Raw genomic sequence first — 25,622 nt, forward strand, 5'->3', positions numbered from 1 at the left:
CACCATGAATTGCATTCATATGCAAGGTTTTAGCCTGGGCAACACTATTTCAAAATGCAACAGTGTACAGTTTGGATCTATCCATATTATCGTATAAAAAACAAGTTTTCAGTTCCTCACTTCTGGGGAGCTTAATTTTTTGGATTATGCTTTAAAACAGTAGTTTCCTAGCTTTAGTTACTGCTCATCCTACACTAATGTATTAACTCTCACCTCATCCCAACCTGCCTAATCCTCCCAGGACAGGGTGGCATTTAACCAAGTTGGTGTCAGCACTGCTGATGAGAGAGGGGAGGGAGGGATGGACAGGGGGAGAATGAGGCGATGGGAATGAGGAAGGGTAGGAGCATCTGTAAAAACCAGCCCCATCACAGCTGAAGCAGTTGGGTGGTAGATCCAGGTCCTAACTCTATTTTTTCCTTTAGAAAAGGACAATTGTTTTCTCCCTTCACTATCAGTCCTATATCTGAAATATGTTATCGCAGTTCTTTTTCTGAAGGTTGTGTTTAGTTCCCACTGATGCTGTCTGGATACAAAGACACGTGAGATAATTTTAGCCTTCCATTCCACAGCCAGGTCTCCTTCTGCACACTCCTGCATATAGCAAAGCAGTGGTGAAACAAAAGGAGATCTTGTTACACAAAACTTTAAGTGTGACATTCAAAAGGAAATCCACAGAAAATTTCAGATGGGAAAATATTTGCAAGTGCTCTCCCGCATTTTGCATGCATGATCTAACTATACTTACTGTGGAAGTACTTGTAACCATGTATTTATTCTGGCCCTGGATAGTCGCAGCGAAATACTGACATGCCTGTAACAGTAGGAAGTGATCATCATTTCTGTGACAGAAGCTTGTACCTACGCGCCCTGGATAACTGCTTTGTGGTGTCATCAAAACCATGGACTCTTCCTGACCTACTTTTCATTTACCACTAATAACTGTCTCTCCCCACTGCTATTTCACCAACCTCCAACAGCCTATATAAGATGGACTTGGGAGCACAATGTTCACCTGAGCTGTCCACAAGACAGACCAAAGTCCTACTTCACATCGACACCACCTTAGATTAACCGTTGTTAGCAGCCAAACACCACATCTTCAGCAAAGTGCTTTATCCTCCTTCAGAGCAAAAGTTTATGAACCACATTTATCAGCTACACAAAAGACAGCCTGCAAGCAATGGATGTCTACTGCCTAAGGGCAGACTAAATAGCTACCATCCATGAGGTCTGCAGCTATCAGGGAAGTAATTACACAGCATGCAGGTACAAGTGCCATCTTCAACCTAAGAAGTGCGAATAACAGCCAAAGCAAAGATGCAGCAATAGAAACTTCAGCATGGGCTGCTACCAACTTGCTGGGTATGCACACAATAAGAACCCCAAAACTGCATTATTATATACTCCAGACTGTTTGGCAACAGTCTGGTCTAGTTCCCTACTAGCACAACTAGCATTATACAAATAAACAATGTTAAGTCAACCTTCCACAGAAATATCAACTTGCATAAGACAATTCACAGACTCAGCATCCAGAAACCTCCTCCCCATCCAGAGCTCTGCTTTACTCATATATAAGAAATGTGGAGACTCAAGATCAGAAGCTGTTCATACCATCTATCGTCACTTCTTCCAGTTTCTAGTTCAAGACATTCAATCTACCCCAAGAGCCCTGTGTTTGACAATCTACCTCTAAAACATCCTGCTCTCCTTGTGTATTTGTGTAGGAAGAAAGGCCCTCTTGGGTGCACTGATAAAGGCAGGTGGAGCTGCAGGACAAAATGAATTTTGCGCTTTGCCACGTTTATCAGCCAGTGTGGTCTTAGCTGTCTTACCACATTGCAACAGTGACCACAGACTTAGCAGAGAAGGCAGCTACGCCCCAAAACCCAGAAAGGTGAATTACATGAAAAAAATAGAACAAATTACTTCCCCTGGTTTTCTTTAAAATCAGGGGAAAAACCTCTATATTATCAGTCTGATAAAGACAGTAATAAAGTATCTGGTAAGGGCTCCCTTGGATAGCATTTTCCCTCATTATTCACTGCATGTGAAAGAGCTTTTCTGGCTAAGTTGGTCACCTGCAGATGTATACTGCATAAATGGATCAAACCACACAGCATAGCTGATGTATGTCAATCTTTGAACACACTGCAGAAACATGCTGTGTTACTGGGAACTGCAAGAAGCAAGCCACATGTATCCTTCGATCAGATAGAGAAGGTTGTTCTTATTTTCTATCACTGCCCAGATGAGCTGTTCAGACACTTGGCATCTAACTGTGTGGTCAGGAACCCAATTCTTACGCAAATTCTACATCCTGTTTTCAGTTACTGAAGAAAATCCAGGTGCAGGAAGGAAGGCTTTCACACTGCCTTTCTCAGGCCTCTGCTGGATGGAGTTCATTCAGGTTAAGAAACAAAATGGGAATGAGAAAAAGCAAAGACTTCCATTAAGAAAGACTAACAATCCCCAACATGTAATTTAAACTGTACATTGTTTGTTTGGTTGGGTTTTTGTTTGTTTGTTTTTCTAGTTGTTTTTTGTTTGTTTGTTTGTTTGTTTTAGGAAAAAACACCAGATATACATTTCAGACTAAGCAATGCTTAAAAATCAACACTTTCACACATCTAACTTTAATTTCTGCAGTGAATTTACCTTGACAGTAACAAAGGCTTAATGGACATGACTCTGTATAGCTCCCCCTGAAAACAGACCCAATATTAGTCCCCCTGGAGCAGTACTGGATTTGGGCACAGCCCCACAAGCAGCTTAAACCATCCCACCACGAAGCTGTTGCCAAAAAGGGCAACTCCACCGACCTCCTTCCTCCATGTGTTCCTGCCACCAGCCCGGCACCGGCCCAGGTCGCTAGATGCCAGCCTAGGGAAAACAGCTCCTGACTCTCTGGGCTGGTGACAGCTGAAGGCCAGGACTGGAACCACCCAGCTGGGCTCCGGAGGAGGACGGGCAGCGCATACATCCTCTTTTAGCAGCAGCGTGGACACAGATTGGCTCAAACTGTTTATGAAAGCGTACCGTGGGAGGGATATGGTGACAATCAGAGCTAGTTCCAGGTTTCTTATACAAAGGTGGAGGTTAAAAGGGTCGGTGATTATTTCAAGAGATGAGGGGATGCAGAAAGCGAAGGTTCAGTAAATTTTTACTTGCTCTGGGTGTAAGTAGACTCAGGAGCACTTTGGAGATCGGTGGACGAGAAGCTGCCCCCTGGTCTTTCTGTGGTCTGACAGACAGCACTACCTGTGAATCCTGTTCAGGTAAGTATCAGTACATAAATGCATCTATCACAAAAGTACCACCATAAAATTTCTGACTATCCACTACATCAGGGACTCAAAGACAATACAGAGTGAGGAAAATCAACCTGTCAAGGGAGCAGGGCTGAGAGAAGCAATACTTAGTCATCACAAAAGAAGACATGCGCATTTTAGAAAATGGTTAACACTACACATGCTGTTTTCCTTCATTCATTTTGCTGCTTGAACACACAGCAGCTTGCCTGGGAAGGCTATGCCTTGTAAGTCGACCAGGGCAACATCCCTTCAAATTAACATGCTGTACTGCCTTGTCTATTGGTTGGTGATTACGAGGTCATAGGTTAAAGACACAGACGAAAATCACAAAGACTCTAAACATATGGGACACATGCCCTATTTTCATGTATGGAGATGATATCAGCATCTGATGTGATGCTGACTGCCAGCACTTCATCACACAGATCCTCAGGAGCCATAGAAAAGAGCAACTCAGTTTATACACAGTACTGATCCCAAGTGTGAGCTGACGAGTCGCATCTTCACAGACATCATGACAGACTGATGAGACATGAGGAAACATCAGTGTGGAAAACTGGGAGCGAAAGTGTTACAGAATAAAAAAGATCTGGCTTAACTTTGTATGATTATATTTAAATGCAGGCTAAAGGAGTTCTGCTTTTCAGAGCATTTAGGTTAACTTCCAACAGTGTATTTCAAGCACAATATGGGAACTTGTTGAAGAAGAGAAATTAAAGTGTGCCTTGAGGATACCAGGCTTGAGTTACACAGACTCCCTGAGAATGACTCCCTCACATCTGTGCTTGGAGACCAAAAGATTTGCAATATGATTTCAAATGCACTATCTCGTGCTCCTTATGTACTTGGCTTATGAAAATTCCTGCCTTAAAGAGATAAAAATCTTACAAATGTAAACCTCTTGTCTGAAACTATAAAGAGAATATTCTGCCTCTTCCCCGCGGGCAGAGATCCTCAGAGAGCTACAGGGAGTGACTGCGCAGGGGAGAGAGTCTACGGCACTGATATACCTGGGTACTGCAGAAAACTGCTCTGCAGGCACCAAGGGTGCGGGTCCTGGAAACCTGGGTGGGGGAAGAGGCAAAGGATCCAGTCTGCCTGGTCGACAGCCCTCCCAGGAAACGTTGAAGAGAAAAACCTGTAAGAGAGTCCAACCCTTTCCACCAGAACAAGATAGCTACCAAAATCGCCTCCAACGAGCTGCACATCCCCTGAGGCACTCCGAGTAACTTCACAGGGCAGCCACGCTCAGCAAGCACAAGACCCAACAGGCAGTTGGCAAGACCTGGGAAAGTTCAAACTACCCCAAACATGATGAGCCAGTGGATCCTGGAAATGAAGAACCTGCTAACCATGCAGACCTTTTTCCCTTCATTATCCCCGGCAGAAATATGACAACTCTCTTCATTAACTCTCCCGACACACTTTCCTTTCCCCTCCTGCACATGTACACCTGCCACAGCCTCGCCTTGTGCTATATGACCAATTGCTCCACAGCTTTCCTGCCCTCCTCGGGGCTCGCTTTTCAGAGATGTTAAGTGCATCTGCATTTAAATATAATTAAGAATGTAAGTGCTCACTCTTCCTGAAAATTCAGGCCCTGGGAAAACAGACAGCCCTTGGAAACATACTTGGTTCTTTCAGCAGTGAGATCAGTTTTAGCTGATCAAACACCAGTTGTGTCATTCCCTAGTCTGACCTTTGCAGAAGAGATCACAAGAAGTCACAGTCTTAAATCTTACTTTGAGTAACTGCTACAGTAAAATGTAACTTTTAGAAAATATGAAATCCTGGTATTTCTTCTCCAGTGACAGTAATTCCACTGTAACACTTTTTAATTTTATGCCTCAGTGATTACTGATAAAAAGGTATCCCTGATTTCTAATCTCCACTTGTTTCTCTCCATCTCCTAGCCTGCTCAGCCTGACAAAACTCTTTGCTATGATATTTCAATTACTTACACAAGTAATTTAGGATAAGGCTCCGGGTTTTTCTCCCCTCAGGAACAGTTATAACTGAAGGAGTCTCTCACAACTCCCTCTAGTCCCCCAAAATTTGCTTCCTCCCTGAGCTGTACTAAACAGAGCTCACAGTAAATCAAGTCAGAGAATCTGAGTTAAGAGCAAAAACATCCCCTGTTCCAGCATCCTGGGTCCTGGAGGTTCAGGGAAGGATAACAAGGACAAGGAAAGCCACGAAACAGATTACATGTAAGGAATGCCAAAGTTCTTCAGCCTGGAAATGATAGAAGAGGGATATTTTATAAAGAGAAGAGTAGAAAAAAAAAATCATAGGAGGCTTGGAGATGGTGAGTAGGGGTTGACTGTTCAGTTTCTTCTACAAGAACCAGTGGCCACCAAACAAAGCCAGCAGGAGCAAGACTGCTCTTCATGCAAATGGTAACAAACCTGTGCACTCTTTACCAAAAGATATCGTAGAAACCTGCACAGGCCCAGGGAGAGACAAGGTAAGCATATGGAAGAACACTCTCTAAACGCACAAACTGCAAGCAGCTCAGAAGATCCCCAACAGCTGAAAATCATCGAAGGACAGGAGAACATTAGTGCGGATAATTTTACAAAATTCACTGTGTTCTTAATCTTCCCCAGAAATCCAGGTGTGGCCTTTGTGGGAGAACAAATGCTGTACTAAAGGGGCCCTGGTCTGAAACAGCATGGCCATTCCTATGGCCCCTCTAGCACTTCTTCATCCTAGAATCACGGACACCAGGCTTGGACGTAGTGGTTCAGCAGCAGTCACACCGTCATTCCCATTACTCCCTTGCAAAAAACTTCCAAGTACCTGTCCTATTGTTTTTTATTCCAAAGTGATGTTCTGCAATTTTATGCTGAGGTAAATACGCACATCAACTACTCCAAGTGATTTTTCGGAGTTAACAGGCCCCTTATGCTGGAAATCTTTATTCTACAACCTACCTTTAAAACATGCAATTTGCCTGTGCTCGAATTACCAATCAATTCACATAACTCAGCATTGGTAACTTGCACTGCTTACAATTCTTACAACTTTGTACAAATACGATGGGCACCTTTTTTCCCCCACCTATAAAAGCGTTAAATCACACACAGCAAGCACCTGATCCTTTCAGAGCTGAACACACTTGTTCATCATCCTCCTGGGGGGAGGTATTGTCCAAATTTAAAACTCACAATGTTCTAGAATATAAACTCAAGGGCCTCACAAAACAGTAGTACATAACATCAGCAACGTAATTCTTACAAATGCAATTGGCCTTGATTGACTATTTGAAAATTAAAGGAAGGAATATAAAAATCTGGTATGAATCCTTTTTAAAGGCTTACTGAAGAAAAGCCACATCAATGATCAAGAAGGTTCATCAATTAAACTCTCAGGACTCCTACATGAAAAGCAGCTCTGCCAATTAAAAAAATAAGAGATTACATCTATTAAGCTCAAGTTTACCTTCATTTCTAACTGTTCGAGTGGAGAAAATCACACCAGAGGATACAAATACATCAATTCTCCTTCTACATCCTTTCCTCCTCCCTGCTGCCCAGAAGCACATCAGAAAATTACTGAAAATTCAACCGCTAGCATCACATAATGAGCTAAAATTATTGTCAGTTTCTCTTTTGTTCTTAACACAGTTAACAAATCTCTTTATGTTACTGGACACAGTTTTTGTGTTGTGTCCTTTACTCTCCCACTCCAACTCCCTCACTTCCCACTTGAAAAGTATATTAGTTTACTAACTATCAATGGCCAAGTTTACAATTTGGTTTTATGTATCCATATAGCTTCACTTCCATCTAACAGCAGACCTAAAAACAGCTCAGTCTTCTGTCTTAACTGTAGGTTTTAAGGCAACTTGTGTGTTGACAGGCAATACCTACAGATTACATACAAAACACCAAGTTTCCCTTATTTGTGCCTTTTACTTAGTTTTACAACAAACAGGAGTTTATCCATGAAGATGAGAATTAGAAGAGGATTCCACACATGGGGAGGTCAGGCAGCGTTAAGATGTTTCCATCCAAATTTTCAGAAGTTAAGTCCTAGCAGCATTATTTCTGGTACTTATTGCTCAGATCAAATTCTCCTGCCTGCGGACAAGGCATTCCTTCTGCGTGCAACAGTTTCTAGTAAACACCAATTAACAACTCAGCATGAATAAGCCTGGTGGCCTTAACACTGATCCACTGGGATTCAAGATCTTTTGTTCTTATTCCAAAACAAGTGATCTGAAACTGGCTGTCTTTCAGTTATTCATCCACCTCATTCTTCCCGCATGGTTTCAGCAACCAATGCTAATACACCAACTGCCTGAAGCTTCCCAACCAGCCACTGCCCACTACATCCAGTTTGCACTCATATGTAAGTTATTCCAACCCTCTTGTTCTACACAGGCAATTACAACCAAATTAACTTCTTCCTATGCTGCTTTAATTTTATTTGAGGTCTTGATTCTGGAAGAAACAAATTATTTTCCTTTTCACCTGTCCTTATATCCACTCTCATTTTTGCTGTCTGAAGCCAACCTGAAACACACAGGCTAAAGCAAGGTCTCAGAACTTGGGAAAATTTAGATCCTGTTCCTCTTACTGTTGTATTAAGCAACTTGAACACAACAACGAGTAGCCCAGTTTGTAAATCACTTGGATTACTTAGAATACAAAGTACTTGGCTACATGAATAGGGCTGACCAAATCAAGCCCCCAGAGATTAGGACAGATTACAGTTAGCTAATTACCAGCAAGAATTTATATGGGTTTTCTTATTTTTTTAAGTGCACTCTACCTTTTTATGACTAGCACCTTAATTAAGTCCTCAGCTGCATCCTACTGTTGAATAACCATACCAGGTAGTACAAAAGACAAAACCAGGACTCATTAGCAGAAGGAAGTTTAAATTTTCAACTCAATATATACTGAAAAGTCCACTTCAGATTAAGCTTATTTAGCAAATGACCTAACTACAAGAAACTATTATGCAAAGTGGGTTCAGTAAGTGCCCCACCTTTTTATTAAATTTAAATTATCTATAAATTTTCACTGCATTGCAAGCAACATTCAACTTTGAAACAGAGTAAGTACTGCTGGTATCATGGGAGCTGCTTCTGCTGGTTCTGTGCCAGCCAGGGCAAATCTCACATTATGAGTGATGAAAATTGCTATGCCCTCTCTGTTTTATTTACCAACATTTGTTCTTGGCCAGCTACCCAGAACATTCAGAGGCTTGGTAACTGCATGCATGCCGTGCTGCTCCCGTATCGCCTCCTGCCCGAGCGATGGTGGGGAGGACAAGTCAAAAAGGCATCCATTTTCTGTCTCTGGACTCTGGGGAGATACTCTGGCACCTCCTGTTCAACACACAATATACTACCGCATTAAATGGGCACATACCATTTTCCCTCTTATGGCATTTATGACTCCTGCTTGTTTTGGACAGAAATCAGAGCCACAATAAGAGGAGCTTTTGTTAGTCTCACCTCCCACTCGCTGCAGAAATTGAAATTGAACACCATACAGTGAATGAAAAAGGATGGCTTTATGATTAGAGGGCAGAATGATTAAGCTAGTCAACTGGATTTTATTTTGTTGGTAAGATAAAAGTAGCTGTGTGATGTGGCACAAGTCACCTAAACCAAACTTTTCTTTATGATGCATTCTTTAATGAAGACCAATTCCTCACACCTACCAACTGCTTATGTTTTCAAGCAAAATCAGTGGAAGCGAGGAATATTCTGCACTTCTGGTAGAAAGACACATTATATTGTACTGGAATAAATATATGGATGAAATTCAGAGTGTTGTGCTTGACCCTAATTTACACCACTGTTACACTGCCTGCTTTTAGAAGGTCACATTTTTTCCCGTTTTAGTGTCTTCAGTGGCAACACAAACGATCACCTTCATCCAGCTTAGCAATTCCTGACAGGAATCCTGGTTTCCTAGTTTCACAGGAGTCCACCTAACAAATCTATCCCATCCTGCCCTAGAGCCAATAAACTGGTGCTTCCAGGCTGTACAGGTCCACTGCTGGGTTCCTGCAACTCCCCTCATCTTTGTGAAAGTGTTTTAGAGCCTGTGACACAGGGAGGGGGGGGAAGCAAAACAATGAGAGGGAAAAAAAAAAAAAAAAAAAAGAGAGAAAAAAAAAAGAGAAGAAGAAAAAATAAATTGAAGCTCAGAAAGTCCAACATCTTGCAACAAAAACAGTTGTGTGTTTTTTCACACAGAAAGTGTGCCTGAACCAAACAGCCAAGCTGCAGAAGTAGGTCAACTAGGTTATCCCAAAAGAAGGGGAGAGCATCCCGAGCGCTGGCTATAGCAGCCGGAGTGCCTATGCAACCATTGCACTGTGCCAGACAGACACATCCTTGGAAGTCTGAAAGCAGATTACTGCAGCAACAACAGCAGAAAGGGTAAGACAAAGTTAAGAAGCCGATTACCACATAAGCCAAGAGATGAGGCAAAAATAAGGACAAAGGAGTGTTATTTCCATTGGTCCTCAGGAAAGAGCAACAAGGAGCATCGGCACCTCTTGTTTTAAGGCAAGAGAACAAGGGCTGTATCTGCAAAGCAATGTCTTATAGGGTGAGATTTGGAGTCTGAAAGGTACAAATTATGCCAGCATTATAGAGCCACTGAAGAACACCACAAGTGCTAAGAGAAAAGGAAAATAGGAGGCTACACTGGAGAAACCACCTGGCAGTGGTACCTGTTCAGCCACTCAGCAGTGCCTCGAGAGAAGTGATCAGTACCTCATACCATGAGGTTATTTCTAACGGTGCCACCCCAGTGCTAGCAGATATGCTGTACAGAACGATCTTGACTGGGGAGAGGGATGCTGGAGGATCCCTTTCTAGAGGATGTATGAGTCGCAACTCCTCCTCCTCCTCCTCCTCAGCTCGGCAATGCCACCCGCCGGCTGCAGGCATTAACGCAAGGCGGCACTTGGATATCAGGCGAGGAGATCCTCCCTCCATCACTGCGCTTCCATCTTCAAGTTAGAAAAGCCTTTTAACCACTGTTTTCTACAAAGCGTGGCAGGGAGCACCACCACCTCCAGTTCTGCGCAGCCTTCAGAAACTGTGTTGCAGTCTTTCCACCGGAGAAGAGGGATTGACTGAGTCAACAAAATCCTTCTGACAGAGCATCAGCCTTTGCATAAATCTATTAAAAGGCATGACATTCAAAATGAAAGAGTAAGGATGTCACTGTCAGCATTCACAAATTCATAAAGGCAAACACATTCACGAACTTCTAATGAAGGGACATGGTGTGCAAGGAACAAATTATAGTGAGATGTGATGACCCTTCCCGGATCTCTTAGAACAATAAATAGAGAAGCATTTATAGTCCTGTAAAATACAAAAGCCAGATTATTCAGAGTACAGAATTCTTCACTCTGTTAGACTGACAGACACAACCCTTCTAGGCTCAAAGCATCTTATGACAAGACCTCCATTAAGCCACAAAATAAAGATCGTATGCATCATCATATCAACACAGATGAGAATATGCAAGACTGTTGCTACCTCTAACGCATTTTTCTTTTGACTAGGAAAACTAAGCATTTTGGTAAAGTGCAGAAAGCATTTAGAAAAAGAATTAGTAATTCTTGTATCAAATTTTCTTAAAGTTCTAGACATTAAGTCAAAGCTGGGTAATTGGGAAGAAACAACCATCAAACAAAACCTCCAGCCCTTATGCAAACGCACCTAGAAAAATGGTTAACCATAAGTAAGAGAGAGAGACTATTTTAGTCAGAGCACCTCAGAAACATCAATAAAGCGACAAATCGGAGGGGAAAAAATCATGTGGAATAGAAAGAAAACCCAAGGTATATGCATCCATAACGTTAAATAATGAAGACAGATGTATATGCATGGATAATCCCTCTCACCCAGTTTCATATGAAAGCATATCAACAATTAAAAAATAAAGTCTTTACAGATTTGGCAGTACCTTCTCACCACTGCAGCTAACACACCTCCCAGCAGGGAACTGCTGAACGCATACCTTCTGGCAGAACTCAGCTCAGCGAGACAAGACAGTTTTGTCCTCTGCCGCATGCAGGCAAAGGCTATTTAAACAAGTCCAGCTCTTACAGGCTGCTACGGGTGTAGGGAGAGCTCTTGGAAACTGCTCGGGATGTTAGCGCAGGCAGCAGCTTTCAGGAGAGCAACAGTAACAAACAGCTAAGCAGGTAACCACCGCCAGCTATAGCTGTAGTGGACGAAGGCAGCTGTAAGACGTGCAGACTAACACTATGGCAACCAACGATTCCACAAAAATGACTTCATTTTGAGAGTTGCATAGGGAACATGGAGCTATTGCACTTGTTTCACAACCATTTTCCATCTCTCTTTAAACTTTCACTTCCTTAATTTTGATGCTCCAGCTGGGTAAAAGTCTTTATTTAGGGACAACCGAAAGCAGGCGTTTAAACAAGAACGGGGTTTCTCTCTCTATGGATTTTGTCAGTCGGGTCTGTGCTCAGTTCAACAGCAGCACTGAATTACTGTACCTCTCAACAGAAGTTCTGTATTTCTGCAGAACCCAGAGGCTTTGCACACCCGCATGTCGGCCAGTAGCATTTCAAGTCACCCCCGCAATGATGCCAGTCCACACAAACCACAGGAACGCTTATGAAACAAACATTAGGTAAAAAAAAATAAAATAAATTTGTATTCACTGTTGGATTGCAAGCCAAAGACAACCTAGAGAACTTTACGTTCTCCCTTGCCAGCCCGGCCACACTCTTCAGTGAGAGAGAGGGATGCCACCGGCCCCCTTCTCCCCCATCTCGCCACCGCAAGTGCCAACTGTCACAGCATTTTTCACCAAACTACTGAAACGCTAGAGAAACAAAATTCAGCTACCTCACAAAACCCCAAATTCCTCTAGGTACAAGCCACCAATAAATTGCTGCTTTTAGCAGAAGCACTTTACTAGGAATGCAACAGATGTTTATATTTTGGTGTGTTTGGCTTTTTAAAATTAGCATACTACCAAACCAGAAAGAGTTCACGGGTTCGTTCATTAGTTTTCCTTCTACAGATTTTATTTCAAGAACAATGCGGTCAGAACTTCAGACAAAGAGAAGCAATTTTGCTTTTAGTTTCCAAATTATTGATCTCATCAGATTCAAACCTGCCAAAAATTATGGACTGATCAATAAATCACTGTAAATGCTTGAGCTTGCCAGGAAACATTACTCCAAGATTTATCTCCTTTTTGGTAAGGCCTGTGTTGCCTCATAAAAGACAATCTTCAGGTGTGGACTAATCTGCATGTGCCAGTCAACGCATAACAACATTTTTACTGCAGATCCATTTCTTTCTCCTGAAGAGGACTCGTCCTTAGGAGACAGCCATCCATGCACACGCCGTGTGAGCAAGAAAGAACTCTGCTTTGAGAATACCTACAACTGTCTGTTCCCTTCCTTCTCTTTAAAAAGGATTCTTTACAAGATGGAACCAGAGTTCTCTTAATCTAAGAGTTCATTCCTACAAAACACCAAAAGAAAATCTGGAAGAAGTATGTCATAAATCGTATCCAAAATTACTTAAGAGTATCTAAAAAATTACAATCCAGAACTGCAAACAGATGTGTATATGACTCATCTCACATATTTATGCACAAACTGAATTTTTTCTGAATTTCTTGCAAGAATAAATCTAAAAAAAGGTATTTATGATTAACTGAGGTACTAATACAGTTGGGGGGATGAGGGTGAAACGAGCCATCCAGCACACAAGCCATTTGACATCTTGTTTAAAAATATGTAGTTAATTTACTTACTTGTTCACACTTCAACAGATAAAATGAGTATAAATTAGTCTTAAACAGTATACATCAGTTTATGAAACAAATAACCCCACCAAAAAGACCTGAACCCCAATGCCATAAAACATTAAAGACAAATCTTAAAAATAATTAAAAATAAAATACAATAATGAACTTAACTGTTGCTTATAACAACACTGAGTTTTAGAACTGAGAAACAAGAAATACGTATTTTTTCAGAACTGCAAGGTTAAAGTTAGAAGCAGATGATATTCAGAACTACATAATTCTGTTTCTTTTTACAGGAAGAATATCCAAAGTCAATTATCCTTTTAAGGAAGGCCTACAGAATGTGAGAAAAGTACACTAACAAGTTATCAAAACAAACATATTTCAAAATACTATAGCATTAACATAACTCACCAGTACTATAGTATCTTTTAAGTTCTGTGCGTCTGATGTCTTTCAGTTGATTGTATTTTTTCTTTTTCTTTTCTTTGTCTGGAGCAGTTTCCTTTTCCCCAGCAAATTTACAGTTGTCTTCAGAGGAACTGATTTGCTCCAAAATAACTTTACTTTCATCATCTTTTGCAGAAGGTGTTTTGGAAACAGGAGATCCAGGGGAATTGGCAGAGACAGTCTCGGTGTTTTGTTTGGCTTGCCTTTTCTTTTTCAAACTATGCATAAAGAAAAAACCCACAATGTTAAGATGTAGCCAACCTCTACAGACAAGTTAACTCTCTTGCTAACTTGATTTTTTCAAAATGAATTTAACATCAGAATTCCTTGCAACTCAGTAAAAACAACACACTTTGCATCAGTAACTTGGTAACTAAGATTATCCTACAGCATACTTCTCAATCATATCATCATCTCAAGGATATCTTCTCAAGAATAACAAAAAAGGTAATAAAGTTTTTACTGTTGTTTACTGAGGAGAAGGAATGAGGAAAAAGAAACAAAAAACATCAAAAAGTTGTTTTGTTTTAAACCACCATACATCTAAACGTATAAACAAGATACTGAATCATGTTTTCAAGATGAAGCTTAGGATATCATAAAACCTCAGATCATAACGTATTATAATGCAACAGCTAACATAACAATTTCACAGTCAACTGCTCCTGCTTTATAAAGCTACTTATTTTGATATAAACTTGTTATTTCTTTCCATTTTGTCCAAGGTTATCTCCCAGCGGCCACCCATGCTACTCCACATTTGTCCTTGCACAATCCACACCACCTGGTACTCCAAATGTCACCCAGCAGCTCCTTCCGCAACGTGACCGATGTGACCGCAAACTGCTTGTGGGGGAACATTTTCCAGCTGCTATAGCTCTTCTGAGAGAAATCTTAACAAGCTGCTTATAAATCTTCCAACTTATCACTATAGCAACAAGACTATTTTCTTTTTAGAAGAATCCTTAAACCACAGTTCAAGTGAGAAAGATGCTTCAGGAATCCTAACATGGAATTTTCTGCTAAATCACCATCTTTAGCACTGACTTGCTTAGCAAGAGCAAAGGCTGACTTTATGGGCTGAGGGTCAGCATCAGTAAAATAGTCCTCAGTTAAGAATCACTGACACATACCATACAAAATGAAAAACTAAGCTATCTAATGATCCTTCTCTCTAGTACATTAACTTCTTAGTTACAAGGTACCTAAGGGAGGGAGTAGTATATTAATCTTGTTGATGCTAAAAACTTTGTTACGTGCACAGGAAGAATTATGCATAGAAAATACAGATAATCAATGAGTCACCACAAATGGGAAAAGGTTACATGATCTCACAGCATTAGTTTACGTAAGGGAAAACTTAATACATTAAGTTGCTAACATAATGCAGGAATTTCAGAGATTCTTCCTTCCACCTTTTATATTTAGATGCTATGCATATATTTTTGCAGGCTACAACATAAAAATAAATACACAGAACATTTGAAAATTATAGTCAGACATTTCAGGCTACACTTTTTTTTTTTTTTAATAAAACATTAAAACCAGTTCCCAAGTTTAGAACATCCAGCTTGAGACCTCTGAGAAGGGTCAGTTTCTCAGATGACATGCAACCAACACTTTCCAGTGAAACATTTCAAAAGACTGTCTTGCAAAAGCTGTGTCTATCACACACGTATGTACACATATTTCTTAAAATGCTTCCTAAAATATGATAGCAGGAGATTCACATTCTGCAGCCAACTCAGTGAGGACACTGTGGTTCCCCACTCATTTGTAAGACAACTAGTAGTTGTTCATGCTCTGCACAGCAAGAGAGATTTACTGTGTGCGAAACTTTACAGATCAGGTCCTGACTACATACGAAAACAACCTACAGGGATTTATAAAAGATAAAAGTGAATATATCTATGTAACAAATGAAGTGTTTTGTTTAGACTAATGAAAACCTGCACATGCAAAGGAAGCTTATTTTTGACTAATAAACCACAGTCCTGATCAAAGGCTGCTGTAGCAACCGCAAAACATTACATGCACATTGCATACACAATGTCTATATTTAGCCCTGGTAGAAGCCTTTGCAAAGCAGCCCTCTACACTGAAATGGCATATCCTTACCACGGTTGTACTCGATTCCAGACTTGTAAATGAGACAGATCCCTGACTTTTTACTCTATTGACTCAATGACCTTCCTGGATGTGTGCGTATCACAGGGTACCCAAATCATCTGCTTCACTAGATGAGAGCTGGCACGCACCCAATGGCAGCCCCATTTCTACTCACATTGCATCAGACTTCTGTCCTCAGATTCCTAGTCTATTTGTTTTCATCACAAGCTCTGTTAAGTAAGCTTTCTGTAGTATAAATGTAGTACCTCAAAACAACAAAAAAGCTGCTAATGGAAACATAGAATGTTTTTTTGGACAGGAAAATAAAGAATAAAGAGGAAAACCTCTCTAGAGGTCAACAGTCCTCGTGACAATACTGACAGCTTCTGTCGGTACTTCCCTTAAAACATACTCATTTGAACTACAGTTTTCAAAGTTGCCCCAGGCAACTTTAAGAATAAAGAGCTAAAGCAGAACTGGTCCATTAGTGGTAGAAAAGAGGGAAGCAGAAACAACCATCTGAACTGACTGCAACCTGACTGATGCTTCTCCCTGTAGTGTTTAATATCGTCCGATTCCCACGCACTACAGCCCACTGAGAGTTCATCACACAACCTACAGCATCCCCAGCACACAGCTGCTGCTGTGAATGGACAGTACCACAGGCACTTTTCAAGTAAGACTGATCAAGAATCTGGGCAAACTGTAATTTCTATTCCGTCCTCATGGCAGGCATCAGATTTTCAGATAGTGCCAAGCCTACTCCTCCTGCCCACTGCTCCGTTTCAAGGCAATGACCATACAACTCTCAAAGCGGCAACCTTGGCACTAGAAAAAGTACTAGATGAGGACTGAGTATCCATGACAGGACTTGGAGTTACTGCAACTCTGCCTAGGGTTATGATATCTGCTTGGAAGATGCTGCTTTTAGAGGTCTCTAAAGCCTGGCCAAAATTATCCAAAACCCTCCACTCAATCTTGAAAAACCTCAACTATAATATCCCAAGGAACAAAAACAAGCCTTCAGCAGCATTTAAAACTGTAACAGCAGCTTCAAATTTACTATGCTTTTTGACATTACGTGCACCCTCTTAGTAAAGCAAATACAAAGTCCTGTATACACACAAGGCAATTCATTAACACATACTGGTACGGTGCAGCAGAGATTGGGCTGCGAAGAGCACAGCTGGAGGGTTTACTGCATCTTAAACAAAACTCCATCCCCTTGAGGCATGCCCTTCAACTTCCACCACCCTACTCTCACACTGACCTGCACCTCCCAGCAAGGCAGACTGGGCACCCACACAAGCTGCCAGCCCCTCTCCTGCTCAGATTTCAAACCCATCACCTCCTAAAGAAGTTGGAGGCTGAAGGTCTCATCTGCTCGTCTCCCAGCTCTCTGGTATTTCCCACCCTTCATGGCAAGAGCTGCCATGAAAGATGGATTTAAGAATGCCTTTTATCAAATTATTTCCTTTTTCAACTACTTTGGAAGATTTTGAGTGGTTTTGTTCAGCTTTAAAGGGTACTTCTCTGAATAAAACCAACATTCAGTCTTATCCTAATGGTTATGAGAGCAAAAGGGAGCTGAAGGCCAAATAAATAAATAAATAAATGAAAACCTTCAGTTTTACCAGTGTCAGGTTTTGCAATTGAATCAGCCTTTCAGACAAAACGATGTGCACCTTTTCCAGTGAATGGATAAGGCATTACTGCAGAAGTTGTTTGTTTTTCAGTATCCTCAGTATCCAACAGTCAATGGACATGTTATGTTTCACTAAGAAAGTTGCTGGGGGAAGGAAGAGGGGGAGAGAAAAAGGGAGGGCAGCAAAAGCAAACAGTTCATCTGCAAAACCACTCTGGTTTCTAAAGAAAGATTCTTACACATCTGTAATTTCATTTATATGCCAGATAAGATTTTTCAAGCTAATTGGTTCTGACAGACAAAACACTTTTTCTGAATTTATTATATAGAGGCATCCTTTTACAGCTCCTCAAAGTGTTTTCTGAACAACAACCAATAAGCCATTTTCTAAGTCTGTCCAAATACAGAGTTTCCCAGTAAAAGTTTTCTGTCTGTTACTGTGCATGGCAGACAGCATGGGAGCTTTTCCACTGAGTTCCATGAGAATCAGAGGAACTGGTTCTTAATGGGGACTGTGAGCTGGCTGCAGAGATCTTTTGGGCATCTACCCTACAGAAGGAACAGGGAGCAGAAACTTTCTTCAATACAAAGACCATTCTCATACCATTTAATAAAGACTAACAATCTAAAACAGACATAATCTCAGAGTAGGCAGGTAGAAATACAAGGTTAGCAGTGCTCACTTAAATTAATTTGCAACTGACTGCTTAACAGCTTGGGCACTGACTTACGGGAAACAAACTAGGAAAGATCTCAAGAAATGGCCTACTTCATCTACCAGACCCAGGTCTATCTGACTGCCTACAAAAGGCAAATAAATTTTTAGAATTTATTATTATTATTATTTCTATTATTTAGAAATCTGCATTTTTAGAAGAAAACAGCCTGTATTTCCCAGTACACTAACAAGGTAGGTAGGAAGAATAAAAAGAAAACTGATCAGAGAAAGGAGGGGTGATATTATCAGCACAGCTTCCACTGGAAGACTACAAGCAACCAGTAAAGCTATGCAACTCTGACACTGAGACAATAAAGAAATGGAAATCTGACGATAATTTTTTCTAGAAATTCCATTTGGTTTTGGTTAACACTTCTTCAAGAGACGCATAACAAACAATTGAATAGGACCTCATTTGATATATAATAATTAATCACAGACAAAGAGCACTAGATCCACATCATAGGATGTTCTAAAAAACTCCTAGGATAATCAGGCATGATTTTTATAATGTATTAATGAAAATCATACAGCATGGACAAATCTCACTTTAGAAACAAAAGCATCTAACAAAGTGCCCTCCAAAGAACACAAAAAAAGAAGAGGAAAGGGAGAAGAAATCTTCATTTTATCTTGAAGATGACAGAGTTTTCCTTTTGGGAAATTTTCCACAATGTGCATCCTTTAAAATGTGCCTTCATATCTGGCATACAATCAACTTAACATCCTGCACAGCACAAACAGATCATGTTCTACAAATGCTGGGTTTTTTAAACCATTTATGCATATATGCAATAAGATTAACAGAACTTGTAAAAAAGAACTTTAAAACACTTCAAACCTCTTAATCTGTTTTGTTCCCACCAAGATTTCTGTTAATGTACTTTGTATATGAAATTAAATACACTCCAATTATTTCATTCAGAATTAAGCATTTTCACCTTAATTTAAATCTCTGCACTCAATATAATATGTACTCATTTCTTTGTACCCTACATGCCTTTCTCCACCCATCCAGAACAGCTAAATACATCAAATTTGCAACACTAAAAAAAAAAACCTACGTACAGAAAACTTACAGTAAAAATCCCCGTTAGGCACCCACAGGTCTGATCCTAGTCAGCTACTCTATTCCAGCCCGCACCGATCATCCATTGCCCCTTCACCCAGCCTGGTGCCAGCACAACTCGGCCAGGTCTGGTCACGGCTGTGCTCTCATCCCATCTCATGTAACCTGATGAATAAGCTGTCTCAGGCAAAATAAGTCATTACTGCTTGCAAAGCCAAAGGACGTCAGACTGCTTGCCAGACCATAATGCTTCACTCCTGACTTCCCCGGTGTGGCTACTTTCACTTCACAACAGAAATGAATACAAAACCATTCATCCTCAGTGAGAAATCTTCCTAAAACTAAACAGCATCCACCCCACAAGAAAGCACGCTCCATGAAACACCAGCCATTTCAGGCTGGCATGCATCCTGTTTTGGAAATGAGCAAGCCACAGGGCTGTACGATTACTATTAAAACAGAATTGCCTATTAAGGCAAAAATAAGGGATGGCACACTTTTTTTTTTTTTAATGAGAGATTTAAGCAATTAACTGCAGGGGAAAAAAAAAAAAACTATGAAGAAAGTAACTCTGATATAGTTATCAAGGACAACAGCATGATTGCAGACACTGAAACGTGTCCGTACTCTGGTCATTCCAAATGACACACAGCAACTACAGGAAGCTCTGGTATTAGTAGCACAGGTCAAAGCTAGACGTTTCCACTTTTATTGGAACTCCTGTTACTAATTTACAACAAATACAGCACCAGATTTCACACATGGGCAGTTATCAGCAATGCTCAAGAAAGTTGGCACGCTCCAAAGAATAAAGTGCTCTGCTGACAATCAGGGTATGTCCGTTTTCTTCCTGATACTGCCATTAGCTTACAAAAACAAGTCACTCTACCTCCATTTCATCATCTGTAACATGGAGGGAAGTATTTGTAGTAAAGCTGTTCTGGAAATTTAAAGACATGGTACCTTCTCATAGAAAGAAGTTCTTAGATTAAATGAAAATATGTTAATTTTTCCCCCAGTCTTCTGACTGATACCAGGAAATTTTAAATATCCCACTTAAGCTCTCTGATGTTTATTTTAAGGGGGGAAAAAAATAATCACAATTTCCCAGGGTAAAACTCGAGAGAGTTCTGAGCTGTCAGAAAGTTTTTATTTTCTTAAATTTAAGAATACAATGTTCCCACGCAGCTTAATAAACTTTCTATTTTCAAAGGCAAAAAGTATCCCCCTGTCTTTTCTGTTTACTTAGCAGAAGAGGTTATGATGTATTCAGCAATCCATTACCATGACAACAATGTAATAAAATCTTTTCCATAGGGAAAGGATTTTGGAAAGCTGTTTTGTTTGATTTAGACATCTATTTAATTCCTCCTCTTGTAACCTCAGATACTGCAGGCTCTCAAAGAACAGCTTTAGGCAGAAGGCAAAATGAAGAAATCCCTCCCTTCGGATGACTCCTTTAACTTTGCCTGTGGTTCACTTAACAGGCTTGTTCAATTAAACTGGCACCACAGATCTATCTTGTCACAAACACCAACTTGACTCTTACCGCACTCCCATCCCGCTCCTCCTCTTCTGCTCTGCTAATGATGCCAGATACTTTCTGCTACTGCGGTATTCATTAATCACCCCAAACCGCTCCTACACATGCAACAAATTCTTCCCAAAGCAGCTCGGCAAGACGCTCTCCCGGCACCGAAGCCCTGGAAAGGGAGGAATGGCCTTGCTCCGTCCCCTCCAGCCGGTGCTGGGCTCCAGCTGCTCTCCCACGCTCAGTGCCAGCTCCCCAAGCCACCACTCCCCTTGACATCAGCTGGCTGAAACTGTAAGAAAAAGGGAACTGCACTTACACGGCAAAGGAGGCTGTTAACAGGGAAGCTGCATGGATTCTGCACAGGAAAGCCGCACCATGTTAGAACTGTTAAGATTATTTGACAATGACAATAAGCGCATGGTAATCAGGCTGGCTGAAACACATCTCAAGTTCTCCCTGAAACTTTGATAAACGCCTCCCTCCCTGCCCCAATTGAACACCCTTCAAGAAACTCAACTTCCATGAAACAAAGAGGAAGTCCCTTTTAAACTAGTAATTGATTAACATAGGGAAATGAAGTGCAAGAACTGAGAATGACCCAAAAGAAGAAAGAAGATGACAGGGTACATGGAGAGCTGTGGGGGATGTGTACTGCTCCATACAGTCATTGCTGCACACCCACTTTCTCAGATCAGGTAGAGTGCCAAGCTTTCCCGATAACACAGAGCCAGTTTTAGTATCGATTAAACTGATTGAAAACAGTCAGAAGGAAATTTAATGCTCAGCAACTCAAATGGCAATAAATATTTACAATGAAGCGATGAAACAGTAGATGAAAATCAATGGTCATTTAAAGCAAAATCCACGGGAAATGCGGCATACATTGTGCAGCAATAATGTAGCTGGAACCCACCTCCAGGAAAAAAAATCTCAGGGAATAGTATTTTAGTATTTCTTATATGAGAAGTACCAAGGGCACCACATTAAATTCTTTCAAGAAATACTTTCAGGTAAGGTGAAAAGCAGCTAAAAATAAATAGCTTAGGCACGCTGTGTTTGCCAAAGATGTAAACAGGTATAAAAAGCAACTATGAAAATTTATCATGGCAGAGCCTGCGAAGAGCTATGGAGAACAGAGTCACAGGGATACAGCCTTTTCTTCTTTTTTTTTCCTCAGCAGGTACCTACACTGCAAACTGCTAGAAGCCCGTACACCTGTGGGCATACTCATGAAGGATCCCTGCATGCACTCATTTTATTTTTTTTTCATTCTTAACATCCCTGACTGACCCCTGTCAGAGATAAAGCATGGCGAGTGCAGTGGTAATGGGGCAAAAAGCATAGCAAACCCCTAGGATTCAGGAGGAGCACGGTACTGTTCAAGGAAAAGGAGACTCGGCTCAAAGCTTGTAGCTCAAAGAAGCGTTTTAAGCCACTTCTGTCAGCAAAAGAAGGCGCCTCTCTCTTTGCTCACCATTGATCCTGTCCCCAGGAGTTGGCCGCATTCTCGCACACAAGCGTTTGTTGCAGCTCCAGATCTGGGAAATTATCTACATTAAAGATAACCCAGCAGAAATGCCAATACGTAAATTAATTTTTCACAGTCGGATCACTCCTCCATTAGATCCCACTTGGCTGTGCTATCACTTGTATCAACACAAAGGAGAAGGCCAAAAGAGGAGACAAGACTGCTCCTCCAAGCAGCAGTGCCAGTTCTAAGGCACTTTGCCCAGACCGAAGGCCTTCTCAAGCTACAGCCTCGCTTGTTCCCTGTAACATTAGGCTGAGATCAGCAAAAAGAGGAAGACAGAAAGCCAAACCAGACACAGGCCACACCATGCCCAACAGACCTCTGAAGCGGTTATGGCAGCTTCTTTCCACTTATCCAGAAAAGGCACTTTGATGACAGGAAATTTTCATAAAGGTTTGTGCTGCAAGGGCTGGGAGACAGGCAGCTTCCCCTGCTGCAAAAAGCAAGGAGACAGTGACTGCTTCTCCAACAGCAGAAGGGAAGAGAAAAAAATCGTTGTTTTCTTCATAAAGAGGGTCTTAATGTTGAATAAGTTGACTCAACTCAATAAGTGAAGTCACCTGGCTGACTTAGCTGACCAGCAAGGTCAGGGGGATCCAAAAGTAACCATGGTCAAGAAGTCAGTGATCAAAGTAAAGTAAAAAATTCAATTATTTCTTTATTTAAATGACCACTAAAAGGGATATCTTGGAGAGGGAGGGGACTGAGATTTAAAGCACCTGTCTGCATTAGCTTTTGCTTTTATTTAAAAAGTTACTTTGAAAATTAACATTTAAATGTCAAGGCTCTCTGCATCACTGCACCACTCTGTATGGCATGAATTTAATACAGATATAAACCAAAAATAGTTTAAAAAAGAAAAACACAGAGGAAAAAAACCCACACAACTTCTTCTTTTCTTATTATTAATAGAGAAGACCAGGACGAGGGAAAAAAAACACTAAAAAGGAAGCCAAACTAATGGTTTTAAATGCTAACTTTCATGATGATGCAAGAATTATCCAAATGCCACTATGTATTTCTCTGGGATTCTGTTAATCACATCTGGAGCATATAATACAAGAGATGCTGTGTACATGCTTACAAACAGTTGCAAACTCATCTATTCAGGAACAAAATTTACAGCAAGAAGCATCATAGCACAAGTGGAGAAAGGTTCTACTTAAAGTATTTCAGAGTAATTGTTAAAACCAAATCTCAACCAACCGACTGTGTGTCTCAGTTCTATGTTTGCATTCATTGTCCCCAAACAACTTATAACCCATTTTGCACACTGAGTAGTTTAATGGGCTTCCTGAATAGAGCTCCCATTAACTAACACTCACTCAGCACAGAATAGGAAATGCCCAAGTGTACTGAAGATCCTGTTACATGGATTAAAGTTCAAAGAAACACCTAACAATGCTGATAATGGGTGGGGAAAAGAGGAATCTGTAGCTTTAGCGTTTGGAATAATGGGCGATATTGTCTCATACAATGGATATTTCATAAGTGAGAATGATAATCCCCCTGCACCCAAAGGGGGTGTCTGCAGCAACGCTTCTATACAAAATAATATGGCACCACCTTTATTACCACGGTCAAAAGATCATTAACCATAAGTATAAAGATGACACAACAGGGTAGGGCCTGTCTCCATGGGACGATCACATGGCATGCATGTACCAATGCAACTTCTCGTGTGCGTACACCTTATGCTAAAATGAGCATTTGGCACAGTCTGATATTTTTCAGTAGCCATACCATTATACTAGTGTAGCAGGTCCTCCGTTATGTTTGCTGTAAGAGACAAAATGTGTGTCAATTACTATGTCTTAAAATTTCTCTGTGGTTTTTATATCAAATATTAAATTACTTATGCTTTTATTTTTGACTGAAAAAGAGTTTGGATTTTTTCTTTTACTCTTCAGCTGAAACTTTTAAACACGTGATCAAAATGTTTATAATTGGAAGGGGAAGAAGCAATTACTGCAGAGGAAAAACAAAGGCAAAAAGTAAATCTTGCCCAACATCGGCATGATGGAAGAAGAAGTGACAGGAAGACATGAGGTTCTGCTCCATCTCAAAGGTTCTCAGGACTCCGCAAAGTCCAGAAGGTCCCACCGCACTTCAGGCAGATGCCAAACTAGAATAATAAGCTGAGGAAACCAGAAAGTTTCGGTGCTCTGCCTCCTCCCCACAGAAGCGGAGCAGGAGGGTGGCAGGGAGAAGCAGCCCAGCTATCTTCAATCCCCTGCTGCGTTCAAGGACAACGGCCTCCTAGCAAACCCAGCCAGAGCCAGATAAGGCAGGTGCTCTGCGACACCCTGTCCTGCCGCTGGCCACTGTCCCCCCTTGCCCATTCCCTCTGGGCTGGGAAGCAAAGCTTCCTGGAACGCTGGGTCCTACCCCAGCTGCGGCAGGCGGGCGAGGAGCTGCTGGCCTTCCCTCCTCTCCGGTGCCCTGGCATCTCACCCTGCAGCAGCAGTGCCTTGGACCTGCTTCCACCACCCTTGCTACAGTGCTGCTCCTACAAGCAACTTTCATCGTTCCGTTAAACCTAACAGGATGATTCTTCATAGGCACAAAATTGCTCAAACGCATCGGTTCACGGGACCAGAGTCATATGCTGTAGTTTTAAGACATTCCGTGGGACTGCAAAAAAAAAAAAGAAAAAAAAAAAGGGAAAAAAAAAAAGGGGAAGGAGGGGTTGGCAGCATTTGTGACACAAAATGCTTCTATAACAAAACAACCTTCTCAGCCTCAGGCAAGCAGAACTGCTACATGCAGCACCTGCTGTGGTCCAGGTGGAAAGAGGAGCATCATCTTTTTAACACAGATACTGAACATACAGATAAATCTTCTGCTTAAGCAGATTTGATTTTTAAAGACTGTCTGATTGAAACATGTGATTAACACCTTGAAGCCATGTATTTATAGAAGCATTACGGAAAGCAAAAATCCAGCAGCTGACAGAAATGCACTGTAATGTCAAAAACATAAAATGCAATTTAAACAAAGTTGACCTGCGATTGGCTAGATGTTAAGTTTACACCTACTGAAATAAAAACAGCCAGTTCAGAAAAACAGTGGTAGAAACCTGGAGTTATTATCAGTATATTAAGTGCTATACAAGACAAGTTCTCTGTGCCAGACTGCTGTCTGACAGGAAAATACTCAGTTCATTAAGACACTCAGAGAGCTGATTTATGGCTCATTTACATTACAAAGGTTTTCCAGCTATAAGGACAATTCTCTCCCTCCTCCCCAAATTCCTAACTAGTTCTGCTGCTCTCCTTGGGATTTTATTTCACACAAATCAACAGGACGAATCCCACAGACCTCAATGGAATAGCATGAGAGACTTAGAGCATAGCTAACATACATGCTTAAATTTCAGATGATCCTAGGAAACACTCCCTGCCCAGACTACAGAGTAGGACAGAAAAAAAAACATCACAGACCTACACTTACAACCCACCTCC

The 25,622-nt window shown here is 41.1% G+C and overlaps 1 protein-coding gene across 5 annotated transcripts in view; it reads right to left on the bottom strand.

Annotated features, from left to right (window-relative positions):
* NCOA7 (nuclear receptor coactivator 7) overlaps positions 1–25,622 on the bottom strand; it is a 98,709-nt gene that overhangs the window by 39,247 nt on the left and 33,840 nt on the right. For all 5 annotated transcript variants that reach the window (XM_030038040.2, XM_030038054.2, XM_030038022.2 and 2 more), the window contains exon 3: positions 13,517–13,770. In XM_030038040.2, coding sequence (XP_029893900.1) covers positions 13,517–13,770 — 254 coding nt within the window. The remainder of the gene's footprint in view (positions 1–13,516; positions 13,771–25,622) is intronic.

The sequence above is a fragment of the Aquila chrysaetos genome, chromosome 2 (genome assembly GCF_900496995.4).
Source record: "Aquila chrysaetos chrysaetos chromosome 2, bAquChr1.4, whole genome shotgun sequence".
In the NCBI taxonomy this organism is placed as follows: domain Eukaryota; kingdom Metazoa; phylum Chordata; class Aves; order Accipitriformes; family Accipitridae; genus Aquila; species Aquila chrysaetos.